The sequence below is a fragment of the Barbus barbus genome, assembly GCF_936440315.1.
Source record: "Barbus barbus genome assembly, chromosome: 41".
Classification (NCBI taxonomy): Eukaryota; Metazoa; Chordata; class Actinopteri; order Cypriniformes; family Cyprinidae; genus Barbus; species Barbus barbus.
This window is the reverse complement of record NC_136719.1, coordinates 2,981,717-2,996,361: the sequence shown is the minus strand read 5'-3', so window position 1 is coordinate 2,996,361 and position 14,645 is coordinate 2,981,717. Positions and strand designations below refer to the sequence as shown.

At 38.6% G+C, this 14,645-nt stretch overlaps 1 protein-coding gene across 3 annotated transcripts; it reads left to right on the top strand.

The window, feature by feature from the left end:
* Positions 1 to 4,346: 4,346 nt before the first annotated feature.
* On the top strand, positions 4,347 to 14,237 carry LOC306860793 (tumor protein p53-inducible nuclear protein 2-like). Of its 3 annotated transcripts, none has more exons than XM_079402719.1 (4): positions 4,347 to 4,576; positions 5,772 to 6,113; positions 8,231 to 8,360; positions 10,837 to 14,237. In XM_079402719.1, the coding sequence occupies exons 2-4, from the start codon at positions 5,990 to 5,992 to the stop codon at positions 11,102 to 11,104; spliced, it is 522 nt and encodes a 173-aa protein (XP_079258845.1). In that variant the 5' UTR covers positions 4,347 to 4,576; positions 5,772 to 5,989; the 3' UTR covers positions 11,105 to 14,237. The 3 variants fall into 3 exon arrangements, with proteins under 3 accessions (XP_079258845.1, XP_079258844.1, XP_079258843.1); XM_079402718.1 differs by having other exon boundaries at positions 4,360 to 4,576; positions 7,958 to 8,360; positions 10,840 to 14,237; XM_079402717.1 differs by having other exon boundaries at positions 4,360 to 4,576; positions 7,958 to 8,360.
* The last annotated feature ends 408 nt before the right edge of the window (positions 14,238 to 14,645 follow it).

Sequence of the window (14,645 nt, the reverse complement as noted above, 5' to 3'; positions counted from 1 at the left end):
CTGATGTTTCTAGGAATGTAGTTAGCTGGTTTAAAGGGCCACCATTGATCTTTTGACATATGAGAGGTCATTGTGCTATAAAAACATCCTGTGAGTTTCAGAAGATCCGGACTGCGTCAGTAAGAACTTGGTCTTTTGTTCACTTCATTTTACCGCGGATTCATTTACAAACAAGGCACAATTTGATGCAGGATTTTCAGAAAGATTGAAAGATTGTCTGTTTTTGCAAATCGTTTGATATATACTGAGAATTTATGCATTTTTAACCTAAATCACAGCAGCGTCCATCTGTGAAAGGTATGACTGTAGACCAGGCGGCCCGCGGGCCAAAACTGGCCCGCCAGCAATAATATCTGACCCGCAGCCAGATTATTTTGATAGCGGCTGGTTCTGAAATAGATCTGTCATGACAGCAACAGTTACTCACAATCAGAGTATGTGAGCGGAGCGGTGTGATCTTGAACGGAGCGAGGAGCGGATCTTTTAAAAGTCGGAGCGTCGTGGTTTTCACTCGCTCTGAGAGCACTCCACCACCGCTCCATCACGAGTACAATTCATGCCAACGACCCGTAATATAACTGCATATTCAGGATCACTCAAATCAGAAAGAATGTGAAGGCTATGATGACTGCAGTGGACATGAGCGGGAAGTTAGTTTCTCAGAATTGCGTGATATAAACTCGCAATTGCGAGTTAAAAAGTCATAATTCTGAGAACTGGCAATTCTGAGAACATATCAGTCTTTTTTCCCCCTCAAAACTGGACTTTAACTCGCAATTATGACATTATAACTCGAAATTGCGAGTTTATATCTCACAATTCTGTGAAAAAAAAAAAGTCAGAATTTTTCATCAATTAATATCTTACATTATCCTTCGACTATGTTCTGGCCCGCCATCTAGTGGTGAAATTTTTCTTTGGCCTGATGCCAAACTTACTTGCAGACTCCTGCTGTAGACTGTCAAACATACACAACTATTAGCTAATCATAGCAGTGGTGTTTACTTCTGGGTCTATAATCCTCCAAACAGAGCGTTCTGATGAGGGGGGTCAAAAACAGCACAGAAAATAGCCTATTACTTCTAAATTATGATGTTTTTTGATGTAAAAATCTTGATAATAACATTATAAAGGGACCTCAGAGAACAGTACAAAATAAAAAACAAAGGCCAAAAAAAAGTTCATGACCCCTTTAAAGCTGCAATAGTGGTTTCCAAACAGGTTTTCCAAACACTCCTTCCACCCCACCCCAAAGTCAAGCTATTGGTTGAGTCACAAGTTGCCGTTGCTTAAAGAAACAGAGCCATGTTGTGAAGGAACCACTGTGTTTTCACAAGGGTTGGGTGAAATTCACAATTTGAGAATTGGCTCCTTTTTGATTCAAGTTAACTGACTTGTTAACTTGCCAGATTGTGACTGGACTGAACTGACTAGTCCAACGCATTAAATGTAGGCCTTCTGTTAAAAGTTTCCATTTTGTAAACCTGCTTCATGTTGTTTGACTCTATTTGAAAAACTTTTGGGGGTATTAAAGCATTCTGGGAAATTAAGTCCTTTTTGGGGTTTTTTACCATGGTCCATAAAATAAAGATCATATGCTTGTTAAGTCTGATGTTATGCTTCACTATTTCCAGAGCCAAATGCTCTCAGATTCCAAAACAAACAATAAATGGCGCTAATATACACTTTAAACAAAAATGATGCTATAAATAGCACTAAAAGTGGTTCACTGGCTTGTTATCTTTCAGTGCTATAGCACATATCTTAAAAGGCCAATGGTGTCAAAAGGTGCTATGTGGAGCCATAAGAGGAGCCCCATTCTCCTCCTTAGATTTTAGATATGTTACTCCACTCCCATATGTTTGCTATGAATGGGAATGCACTACAATGGCAAAACCTGTCTTGAATCACTTTTATGCTTTTCTGAAGTCAAAGCATCTTGTATGGAGGCCCTGGAATAATTACTTATAGGGGGGCCTTGGGGGCAAAAAGGTTGAGAACCACATTATCTTAACATATTGTCTAAACTTTTTAAGAGCTATACAGGGGCTTAAGGGGTTCTTTCTTCTCAGAGCAGAAATGGGATTGTAATGAATGGAATGGAATTAATTCTACAAATATAGATAAATGCACATACAGGTGGCATGATAGATTATTATATTGACATTTATTGTTCATATTATGCAATGCTTCTGAAAATAATAGGCTTATGATAGCATGTTTATGGGGAACTAAATGTGATAAATGTGTTATATATGTAGAGAATTATTATTTAAAATTAAATACCGTAGTTATGTAATTATGTAAATCCACTATTGTATTGTGTGGAAATGTTCTACAGTCTATACACAGTATTAAGTTAAATTACATAAGAAGTAACGTTAATTAAAATACAGAAAAATAAGAGTAATCCCTTACTTTACTTTTTCAAGGGAAAAGTGATTAAATTACAGTAACGAATTAGTTACACCCAAAGGTTCTGCCTCCCAAAATTCATACTTGAATTGCAATTCCACAATTAATCCGTAATTGTCCATGTTTTGTTGTGCACATTGTCATTCTGGGACAGGACAAAGAAAAGGTATTATATAACACATCTGATTTATTCACCTGTGTATGTGCGGTCCATGTTTTCCCAAACGTCTGCACAAGGATAGTAAAACTTGAAATGTTTGACATTGTGAGGACAAAAGTTCAGTCCCTGTGAGGAAAAGAGTATACACGTCAATGCTAAATGAAGTTTTGTTTTCCTGTGAGGATTTGGAAAGAGTTAGGGTTAGTAGATCAAATATAAAGGTCATATCATATAAAAATCAATATGTTTATGGAGAGTCCTTCTCTGTCTCTGTGTGTGTGTGTGTCTGTGTGTGTGTGTGGGTGTGTCTGTGTGTGTGTCTCTGTGTGTGTGTGTGTCTGTGTGTGTATGTGTGTGTGTCTGTGTGTGTGTGTGGGTGTGTCTGTGTGTGTGTGTCTGTGTGTGTGTGTGTGTGTGAACATTTATGCTTGTGAAACACTTTGCTTGCTCAATATGTAATATCGTGTACCAAACGGGGTATGTTGTGCCGTGCCAGTTTGATTCTGTAGAGCAGCTGTGAGATAAAAGTACAGGCTGGAGGCTTTTGTCTCTGCTTATTCAGTTTTCATTTTAATTATTGCTCTAGTACTTTTATGTAGTGCCGTGTCCAAGTTTATTGTCTTTATTTCAATAATGACAACCACATCCAGGGTGTAGAAGACCAATCACCAGGTGACTCAGGTGACTGGCAGCAACTTGCCACCAGACAATTTTAAAGTAAAAGCAAGTCAACAAATAGTGATGTTGTAAACGTCAAATTCTATGTAACAGATCATTTGAAGCCTATATACCAGATGTTAGGACCTTTTTCTCAGAAGCAAAAGATGTAATAGTTGGGTACATTTCTATAGTGGTGAATGGAAACTAGCAAAATTATATTTATGATCATAATTAGTCTGTTGCTCAAATGTTTTTATTAGGTACAAGCGCATTGGATTTTTGGCTGCTAGATAACTGACCCAAATCAAAACAGGCCACTGTCTTTATAATATCCTGAAATATAAATTTGTCTCTCTCATTATCCAAAAAATGCATGCAATTAAAATGTTGTTATTGCTAATATTGTCTAGTAATGTCTAATTACCATACATGTCTGCTAGTGTTAGAACAAATATGCAAATAAAAAAATAATAAGAGTTACTATCTAAAGATCCTGAAGCTTAAAACGCCAGTCAAACATCAAGGACCAGGGCCCGGGTGTTTTCCATAGGTTGCTGACCTGTCAGTTTTCAGAGCAGGAGTTGTGATTGGTTGCTTGTGACACGTGGCAGTCTAAGTCCCGCCCCCATAGCGAGGAATGTGGAGAGGGAGGGGCAAGCAATATTTACAAACACTGTTTAAAGAGACAGAGCTCAATTAACACCGATCATATTACCTGCAGTACCAGAAATTCACCTTAGCCACACCAGCGGCATACTATGTCCAACAAAGGCAATGACAATATAATCAAACGAATGATGCAAGCCTGTATAAGTATTTCATATGAGCTCGCTTGGCGTTTATGTCCAAATCTTTTATGCTTAAGTTAAACAACTCTGACTCTACAGTTTTAATGACTTTCAACTTTACTAGAAAGACATTTTATCAGCAATATAAACATATATAACCTTATATTTGTATTGAACACTCTACTAAATGGTGTCCGCTTTAAGGCTAAAGGCGATTTCATAAGCGACTATCAGCCCCCACCGCTGGAGCTGGTGTACGCCTCTGATTGGTGCAGCGGCCGGGGTGGGCGGAGCCAGGCCGTTGCTACGAGCGCCGTGACGTCACAATCAGCTGTTTGTGTGATCTGCGGATCAGCGAAGCAATAACATCAAACTATATCTGCTGGAAACACACAACTTACACGCAGATTTCTTCTAAGAAGAAAGACTTTTTCATATATATATATATTTGTGTGTGTGTGTGAAATTACTACCTCGTACAAAAGAAGACCTGAAGCTATGCTTTAAGATTGTTGTTGTTTTTATTGTGTTTACATCTTGAATAATTCTGCAGGTAAGATGCTAATCTCCTCGGGTTTGAGCTGAATTTAGTCCGTCTCTAGAAATACTAGCCGTCCACAAACTGGCCATAAATGCATCTGTACAGTATTTTCTATGTACAGTATGTATACTGTAGTATGTACAGTATGTCAGTTATTAATCGGAGTATTTTGCTCTCGTTATAGATCGTGTTCATGAAGTAAACCAAAGCCAGTCGATGCTTTTCTGATCTTTACCTTCAGAAGTCGCTTAAAATATCCTTCGTTACAGTATTGTGTTTAGAAGCAGTATTTGATCTTGTATCTGCAGCAACTCCTGTATTTTGGTTAAAGCAGCTATATTATGAAGAGAATGAGATTGTTTAGGGTTGGTGGTTATGTGAGTGATCTGTCATTGCTGTGACCTTTTCTCTCTAGCTCTCTCTTCGCATTATATGCTACTTTTATGCGTTTTGCATTCATTTGCTTTACTGTTTTTCTGATATATGTCCACGGTTGCCTTGGATTCATCGGTAAACACAGGATTCGGTGTTGTTTTTCAAACAGTATCTGTCAGGCGTACGATAAAGTCATTTTTAAATAAACGCATTTTCGTTCTTGGCGAATGCATTCGGTTTATTTTGGGAAAAGAGATATTTTTATATCTTGTTGCTAAAGCCGTGGTCATAAACGGGGTTGTTTTTGCTGGTTTCTATCCAGATGACCCTGCTTCCTTTCTGTTATTTCAGACTCTGTCCGAGGGCGGGGTCAGCTGCGCCTGTGACGTCACCCGCACGCAGGGTTGCGCATCTGAAGCCCCGCCCACTGACGAGTAGTTAAACCCGCCCACCTTTTTTTTTTTTGTAGTTCAGTGAATGAGATGCAAAAAAAGGTTCTTACATAAAATATATGAACATATAGTTCGTGAATCAGTTACATAACTATAATGGTAATTAGTCTGTGATCACTGTAGCATGTTTAGGACCATTATGATTATTTTTATGAATTCTATCACTAAGTATATTTCCACTCTAAATACCAGTTCTGTAATGCAGTGTGTGTATAGTTATGTAAATGAATTATAAACCACATTATTATATCACATAACAAAATGTATGTAATGGCAAATACTCACAGTGCTGTTGTTTTAGAGGTTGCTAAATGTTATTTTTATGATATGGTTTTCTTGACCAATTCTGTTCTTCTTGTTTCTGTCTTTGTCAAATGTAGATCTTTGCACCAACTGAGACCTTATATTATACTGCGCCTTCTCTGAAGACTCAAAAAAGGCCAATGCACCTGTGATCAACCTGCCATCTGTTACATCACTGAAAAAAACACAAAAATTAGCGACTTTAGTTCATTAAGCAGCTATTTAAAAAAACAACTTCTAAGGCAGCTATCCCTCAGGAAACAAAAAACTGTAACCTTTGACCTCCGAAGCAGCCATGTTCCAGCGGTTCACCAGTTTGTTGTTTGGAAGCGAGGAAGAAGTTACTCCAGATCTGAAGGGACCAAAGCCCTGTGTGACTGAGTCTGATGAAGAGGGATGGCTCCTGGTCAATCTGCACGGTGAGTGTCCTACACAAACAACACTGCCTTTAATGGGACCTTAATTTATACATTTTACAAAATAAAAGCAAGGAACAAATTATATTAAGTTAGTTTCAAGTTTGAAGAGTATGTTGGAGTAAAAAGGCAACAATCTACTGAATGTAATGCATTAATCTTTATGAATTTGGAAAACATTGGCTTGGTTCCAAAACCTACTGAACTGCCTCACTATTTAAGGCAGCTTGTGAGGCATCATCACAACCACCATGGAACCCGGTCTGAAATGCTTTTCATAGCCAGAAACTGTTTTAACAATCATGCATGACATGCAAATAGCAATCCTCAGGCAAAGCCCACAGGAATGATCAAATGCTAAAAATAGCATTTTGCTATGCTAAAGATGTGATACTCTCAGGCCCAAAACATACTCTTTGTATGTAAATTAGTGCTGTCAAATGATTAATCACATTCAAAATAAAAGTTTTTGTTTACATAATATATGTGTGTGTACTGTGTATATTTATTATGTATTTATAAATACACACACATGCATGTATATATTTTAGAAAATTTTTATATTTGTGTATTAAATATATGTATATATATTATAAATATACACATGCAAATATTTTCAAAATATATACTGTGTGTGTGTGTGTATTTATATATACATAATAAATATACTATATATTACATAAACAAAAACTTTTATTTTGGATGCGATTAATCGTTTGACAGCACTAATGTAAATATTAATACTCGTAGTCGTGAGTTGTGTCATTGAGTTCAAAATGTGCCATATAGCATATAATAACTGGTGTACATTAGCACAAATAGCAACATCAACAAAATTAGCATAGTTTTCTATTCCAGATCAACTACCATAATAAGGTCATTGCACACTGAGTCCGAAATTCTCGTCTGAAATTTGTGCATGTTAAAAAATAAATACGTCCATCATGAAAAGAAAATTGAAACAGGTTCGATTTTCTGCGTTTTCGCATCCATAACAAGCATTTTGAAAGGAAAGGATGACGAATACGGAAGTAATAATATGGAAGTAATAGGTAATCCAGGTACTTCTCACCTACCATTTTTTTTCTTAACATTACTGCACACTACTCCTTTGGTGTGCTGTTTTTGCATGCTATATAGAAAGGTTGTAGATATATTTGAATGCAGCAAATATCTCTGAGCAAGTTTTTATGTTTTGCCAAAAGTATACAGGAAGCGAAGTAGGAGAGAGGGGTCCGGGATTCAAACTCTGGATACCCGCAACACAACGCCCTTTTATGTCAGCACACTGCCTACTAGGCTATTGGCACCAACATATCCCTAAACACGTTAGTAAACTGTCAGCAGAACTACCTGAAATAGTCTGGTATTAATGAACAGTTAACTCTATCAACCCCTGGGCTCTGAAGTGTCTAATTCCTGTGACTATTTCCTTTTTTAGCCATTATTTCCCTCACAACTGTCACCAATGGTTGAGTAAGTGTTGCTGTACTGTGTCCCATTGAGCTGTTCAGACTATTACTAGAAATGACACACTTCCCATTTGAAATGCAGCACAAGTAGGCATCTCACTAGGTTTTGGAACCAAGTTGTTGGGACTTAGTGGTATAAAGTAGTACACGGTGAGTAGATCATGATCATTTAAAAAGGGTTATAAAAAACTAATGGTAGTATTTTCTATGTTTTTCTGTTGTTTCTGTATCCCTTCTCATCTGTCCATATTTGAATGAATTCCTTTTATTGGTATGTGTGCTCATGGTACTGGCATCCCCCGCTCGCATGGCTTCAACCAAACCTTTCATATTCTGGAAATACACCCTGTTCTGTCACTTCCTACTTCACTGAAGGTGAGGATGGGCCAGAGGCAGCTTCAGTAGCATGCGCCCGTCCCCGCAGTGAATGTCACGCATCTCCTCCTACCTGCAGAAACCGCAGGACTAGAGCAGGCAGAATTCAGGCAGCACATCCTTCCTCCCCTTCTATCTGCTCTCCTCCTGATCCCGCCTCCTTCTCTCACCTTGAGTCAGTAGAAGTGAATGTGTTGTTAAGCGAGCGGGGATCGTGTTCCTGCAGCATGGATGAGAGCTGGTTTGTCACCCCTCCCCCCTGTTTTACTGCAGAAGGAGCCACGGCGGAGGCCAGCCCCATGGAGGACCTCCTCATCGAGCACCCCAGCATGTCCGTGTACGTCTCCCCTGGTCCTCTCCCTTCGGTGGAAGAGAGCACCACCAGCCTGGCTGGCAGTGTCAGGTAAATTTCACTTCTGCTGTTTGCATACTTTTCTGCTGTGAGATTTCACTTGGTTTGTGTTTGTTGCGCAGAACAAATGTAAACCAGGTGACTGACAAAATGTCTTGTCTTCATAGTTGGTTAGGACAAAAACATGGAAGGACTAATACAGGGGTGTCCAATCCTGTTCCTGGAGGGCCGATGCCCTGCAAAGTTTAGCTCCAATCCCAATTAAACACACCTGAACCAGCTAATCAAGGTCTTACTGGGCAAACTGGAAACTTGCAGGCAGGTGTGTTGAGGCAAGCAGAAGGTAAACTCTGAAGGACAGTGGCCCTCCAGGACCAAGTTTGGACACCCCTGGATTAACGCAGCTTGTTTAATTGCTTGCTGGTGTTGACATTTTGTTGGGCCTAGAGCAGTGGTTCTATAGTTGCGCTTCCATTACAGATTTTAAAAAATCTACTGCAAAACGATGGCGTTTCCACCATGCTATGCGACTAAAACATATTTTCTTCCTCTCACGATAAGTCATGGTGACAGGTGTTGGTAGGTTTATGTATATTGTAGCCACCGCACTATCCATTATTTTTAATTGAAGGAGATGTAGGCATGTATTTTTAGAGAAGGAGAGCAGAGAGCCGCTTTTTGGGATGCTTCTAAAACGTGCTCGGCGTGGCTGGTATAAACACAATTATTGACTAGAGTGGCCACAATCAGCTCCAGTGGTCGTGTTAGAGATGTAATGCTGTGTAAATAAGGGGTTATACAAGCATTAATGACAAGAAAAGCCACTTATACTTGAAAACGGCCACGTATGAGGTGTTTCTTTCAGGTCATAGTACATTAAGGAATGATCTTGTGATTTTGTGTACGCCAGGTGACCTGTAAATGCGAAATAACTGTTTCCATTGCAATTTTGCAAAATAATCCTTTTTCAAATTGCCTAAAAACCACCTCATGTGAGCGTAAAAACTTTTTTTGCGATATATGGGAGACTTTGCAAAATTGACGTGTTTCCATTAGGCATATTTTCAATTCACAATTTCAGTTTGCGCAATTTGAAGGGTAATGGAAATGCAGCTTATGAGTTTTGCTCCAACATTAATCGAACACACCTGAACAAGCAAATCAAGGTCTTCAGGATTACTAGAAAGCTACAGGTAGGTGAGTTTGATCAAGGTTGGTGCTAAAATCTGCAGGAAGGTGGATCTCAAGGGCCAGAGTTGCCTTGACCTGGCCTAGTTAGTACATAATATGGCTACGTCCGAAAGCTGAAAAATGCAACCTCTGTCACATTGTGCCACATACTGTCTGCTGTGATACATTCATGTGATCGATTTCTGAAGGCAGCACAGATGTATCACTGCCTACGATATCCCACAATTCTGTGCATTCAATTCCGTGACAGTTGAGCTAAAAATTAAAAATGGTGCCTGAAAGATACAGTTGGTGGTCAGTTTGTGTTTAAATGTATATTTTTGACCAACTTTTCCCACTTTTGATGTAATTTGTACTACCATAATTAAATATCCGCTTAGTTATCACCAGAGTTCTTTTTATCAATATGTCATAGATCATTAAACTATTAAGCTGCCTCAGAAGCCCATTCAAAATCAGTTATGGGAGGTACTTTCATGGGCAAATTCTGTCTGCATATTCATTGCCTGATAGGGTAGCAAGTCAGCTGCCTATAAGCTTTTGGACGTAGCCTATAAGAAATTCACATATTATAGTACCACCTGGTGGATGATTTTTTACAAAATTTGGTACACTGCCTCTTAAATGTACCATGCAAAAAATATTCTCTATATCATGAAGATCAGACATTCCTAACTGAAGAAACTGACCTCTTAAATTGGCTGTTAATGACCATTGTTGTTCATCTATAAACCAATGCATTCAACATTTGTATGTAATTATAATATTGTAAGACAGGGGTGTCTAAATCAGTTCCTAGAGGGCCACTGTCCTGCAGAGTTTATCAACCCTAATTAAACACACCCTGAACCAACTAATCAAGATCTTTAAGACCCGTTCACAACAAGAAGAAGAACTACAAAGATGATGATATTAGCGTCCACACCACCAGACGATATCGTCTGTTTATTCAGAGTTAAACTCTGCTGGCCTTCCAGGAACAGGTTTGGACACCCCTATTGTAAGATATGTCAGCACTTAACACCAGGAGTGTCCTGGTCCTCAAGGGCCTCTTGCAGAGTTGATCTCCATACCCAGTTCAACACACCTGAACCAGCTAATCAAGGTGTGTTGGAGCGAACTAGAGATAAACTCTGCAGGACATTAGCTCTCCAGGAGCAGGACTGGACACCCCTGACTTACACCAAATAAAAATCATGCTGAATATGAAAAACTTGGACACCGTCCTAATTTTGTCTTCCATCTTCTTATCTTCTCATTTCATTTTCACTCCATTCTGACCATTTGCTTCTCACTCAAACGCTTCCTATTCCTCCTCCTATCTGCACTGTTCCAGCAGGATGACTGAATCAGCAGCGCCCGTAATGACCAGGAGCAGCATGCCCACACGGGTGACCCGAGGAGCAGCCGCACAGGCAAACGCCCTGGCTAAAGTCACCCAGGTCTCCAGGGTCCAGAGGGCCAAAGCCCGCACTGAGCGTCGCCACCTGGCACGCAACCGCATGCAGCGCCAAAACCGTGTGTGTGAACAGGTGCAACGGCGCACGACCCACACCCGCAACTCCTTCCTGCACCAACCGTACCAGCGCAACTTCTGCCACTGATGCATTAAAGTTTACACTGAGGGCATTATAACCCACCCCAAGAAACCCTCACCTCCCAATGAATCCCCTACCTTCTCAAGTTCTCCTTTTGCTTTTACTGGTTTTATGCTATAATGTTATTCAGTTTCATATTAATCAGGTTTGTCTTTGAGCACAAGCCAGTTTATCCTCTTTTCACTCTTATCTGGAAACCCACTACCAAGCACAATGATGATTAATATATTTGCTTAAATGCCCATGTACCTCCAATAACACTTAAATCATTTTCCTATAGCTGAAAAGAAGACACGTGTAAACTCTGTTATACATTTAGAGGGATGTATGTAAAAGATACAATGACACTTCAGGTACATTGGCACTGTTCGTTGAAACATAATCAGGTTAAATTGTCAAAAGAAGGAGACAACCACTGAATGCTTCATAGAAATATGATCCTAAGATCACATCACACTAAGAGAACAAAAAAAAAATACTACAGCAATGAAAAGGTCACCTAAAGACAACAAGAATGAAAAGTATGTAGATAAAGTGTGAGTGAGAAAGAATAGTAAACAAATACAAGTAGTTGAGAGTTTGCAGATTAAGACAAATCTAGCCAGATATGTTTGTAAAGAGGTCATTTCAAAGTAGATGTTGCTGCCTGATTTTCAGCGTAGCGGTGCTAACTTTCAAAAGTAATTCAAGTCCCAAAAAATTTCATTTAATTGCTTGCTTTTGAATGACCTCTGTTCCTAAACCTAAAACAGTCTTTAAAAATCTAAACAGCATTTAGGAAACACATTTTATAGGTGTGCTTCAACAAAGGCAGTATCCTTCCAAGCAAAGGCAGTTTCACTAAAGAAATCAATTCAAGCTGGTGGAGAAAGTGGGCAATGTCAATTCTATACATAGTCTGAATGGGAAAGATACCCCAGTGCATTTATAAATAGATATTTACACTCAATATTTAGGTGTGCTATGAATTTGTGCTTATTAGAGTGTTGCCTTGTGTTAGCTTAGCAACATGCTAACATTAAATTCTATTGGAATCAACTGTAAGCATCAAAACTCTTGTGTACTTTGTAACTTATTCAGTACCAAAAAGTATAGAAAACAGCTTAGCAACATGTTACCATCAAACTCTGTTGAAATCAATTTTAATTCATGTCTCTTGAGGCAGCTTCTTAAGGAATCTAGCTCACTAGATTTTGAAACAGAGCCTTCAGGTAAACGGAGGTAGGGTCCATCATGGATAGTACTCATATAACAACAACAACATATTACTAAGAAGATTCATTATTATTTTTCAATGATCTTTTAGGGATATAGCTGTTTAGCATTTCCCTGAAATGTGACATGAAGTTAAAGCTGACATGATAGCTCCCTGTCAACATCTGATCTAATAGGAAGCGATCGCAGGAGTATCGGGGCAATGTGCAATGTCTTTACAGATCAACTTACAGAGCTGAGGAGAGGTTGCCGTAGACTATGGATATAATTGCTTATAGAATGCGCAGGATAGTATCGATTGTGACTCTTTATTTGCTTCATGGAGGATTATTGTTGGGTGAATTTCACAAAAGTTGGCTGCATAATCTGCAAAATATAGTTACTTTTGATTTTGGGATGCAATTTGTCAAGTTTCTGTGAGCTTGACCAAATTCTCCTCAAAAAAATCATGTGCTTGTCCACTGCAAAGCTTTCAGAGTAGCTCGAAAGTTCCCCTGTCCAGCACTTAATGTTTTTGTGAGAAATCACTGTGAACACAGAGACAAAGAACAAAAATGTTTCACATGACCATTTCTCTGTTTCTCAAAACGATGTTTTTCAGACGATGTCATTATTTGCATTTCATCATACCTCTTAAATATTGATTATACGATTGTGCTTTACATCATTGTATTCTGATGTCAGTCAGAGGTTGCTGGGTCAGCATCTCTCTTTTGATCGACTCACACTAACGCATACGTCGAATCCTAAAATGTGCTCTTCCTTGACAGTCAGCGAATGCTCTCGGCACATTCACAGGAAATGCGTCCACCACGTTCTGATCTATCTTATATGTCTATTCAGTAATGAATAGACTAACAATGGTGCTTAAAGTATATAATTATATGACTGTTTGTACATTTTTTGAGACTTTGTCTTACGTTTTATGGAGAATCATGGTGTTTAGCAGTATGCTGTTTTCGTTTGCAATGGTGAATGAGATACCAACATGCATGAGTTGGGGAAAAAAGCTACCTTAAGAGGTAAACAATTATTTGCATTCAAATGTATATAATCGCAAACTATTTACAGTTCAGTGTTGGCATTATTTTCATTTTGAAACATCACCTTCCTGTTTTCATGGTAACGTTTAACCGTATGTTTCTCCAAAAACTTGAGTACGCGTTCTTACTGGGTATTTTAGGATAGGAACCAACGTTTGCCATGTTGTCAGTACCACCATTGAGCTGTTTTGCATTAAGAGGATTTGATTTTACATGCAATTTCTTCTGTCAGTTTAGTGTTAAATCATTTTAAGACTTCTTCTTGTAGTTTTTCCTATCACCTGCCAAAATCTGTAAAACCATTATTGTAGTAGGCTATCTAAAGCTTAACTATTAACAAAATAATATAACTATAATGTAAATATAATTATGCTTTTATTTCTTTGTTTTCATTTTAAATGGACTGTTTCTACATCATATTGACTCCACAGAGAGTGCAGTACGAATGTCAGTGGTGCATCTAGGAAAATCCAAAGCCCTGTAGCCTTACAAGGGTCCTTAACATCGTCCACTTGAAGGTCGTCTTCTATTTGCATTGTTTCTATTAGATGAAGTGGATATGGCAAAATCGCGTAATGAACGTACATTCAGTGATCTCTGCCCTCTGAACAGATCCACCGCTGCTGTTCAGCGCAACAGCTGGGCAATGTATACTCTGTGTTATTTTTCTGTGTGTGTGTGTGTTCAATATGATTCATTTAATTTGTGGGACTAGAATGATGTCCAGGCCTCACGAGAGGCTGGTGGAGGCGATGACATGAAATGAGAAAAGATAACAAAAATAAACATGCTTGTATTGTTTCCTCATATTGTTATTAGAAGAGATGTTCACCTTAGTAACAAAGTACAAATAGAGTATTAAAAATGATTGGTGTACATGATATCTATGGTGATTGTGCCTTTCTGCATGGTTTTTATGATGTGCCGACTGTTTATCCATATGACATGGGCATCAGAGACCTATGCAAAATACTATGATGGGTTTCCAGCATCCATGCAGAAATGCAGGTACCAGACAATAACAATAAACACTCAGGATGCAACTGCAATCAGGGCTCATTATTTACCTGCGTGCTGCTTCTTGCTTCTGTCTTCATGCACATGACTTGAAATAACACCTACAATGAATGTAAGTAAATATGTAAATATGTAAATATGACTAAAACATAAAATAGCTTTTATACGGTAAAAAATACACCCCACAAGAAAAAATACTACGGTAAATACTAGTGTTTTTGAACCATACTATAGTAAAGCGCTTGAATTAATTCTATAGTTGCTGTGGTAAA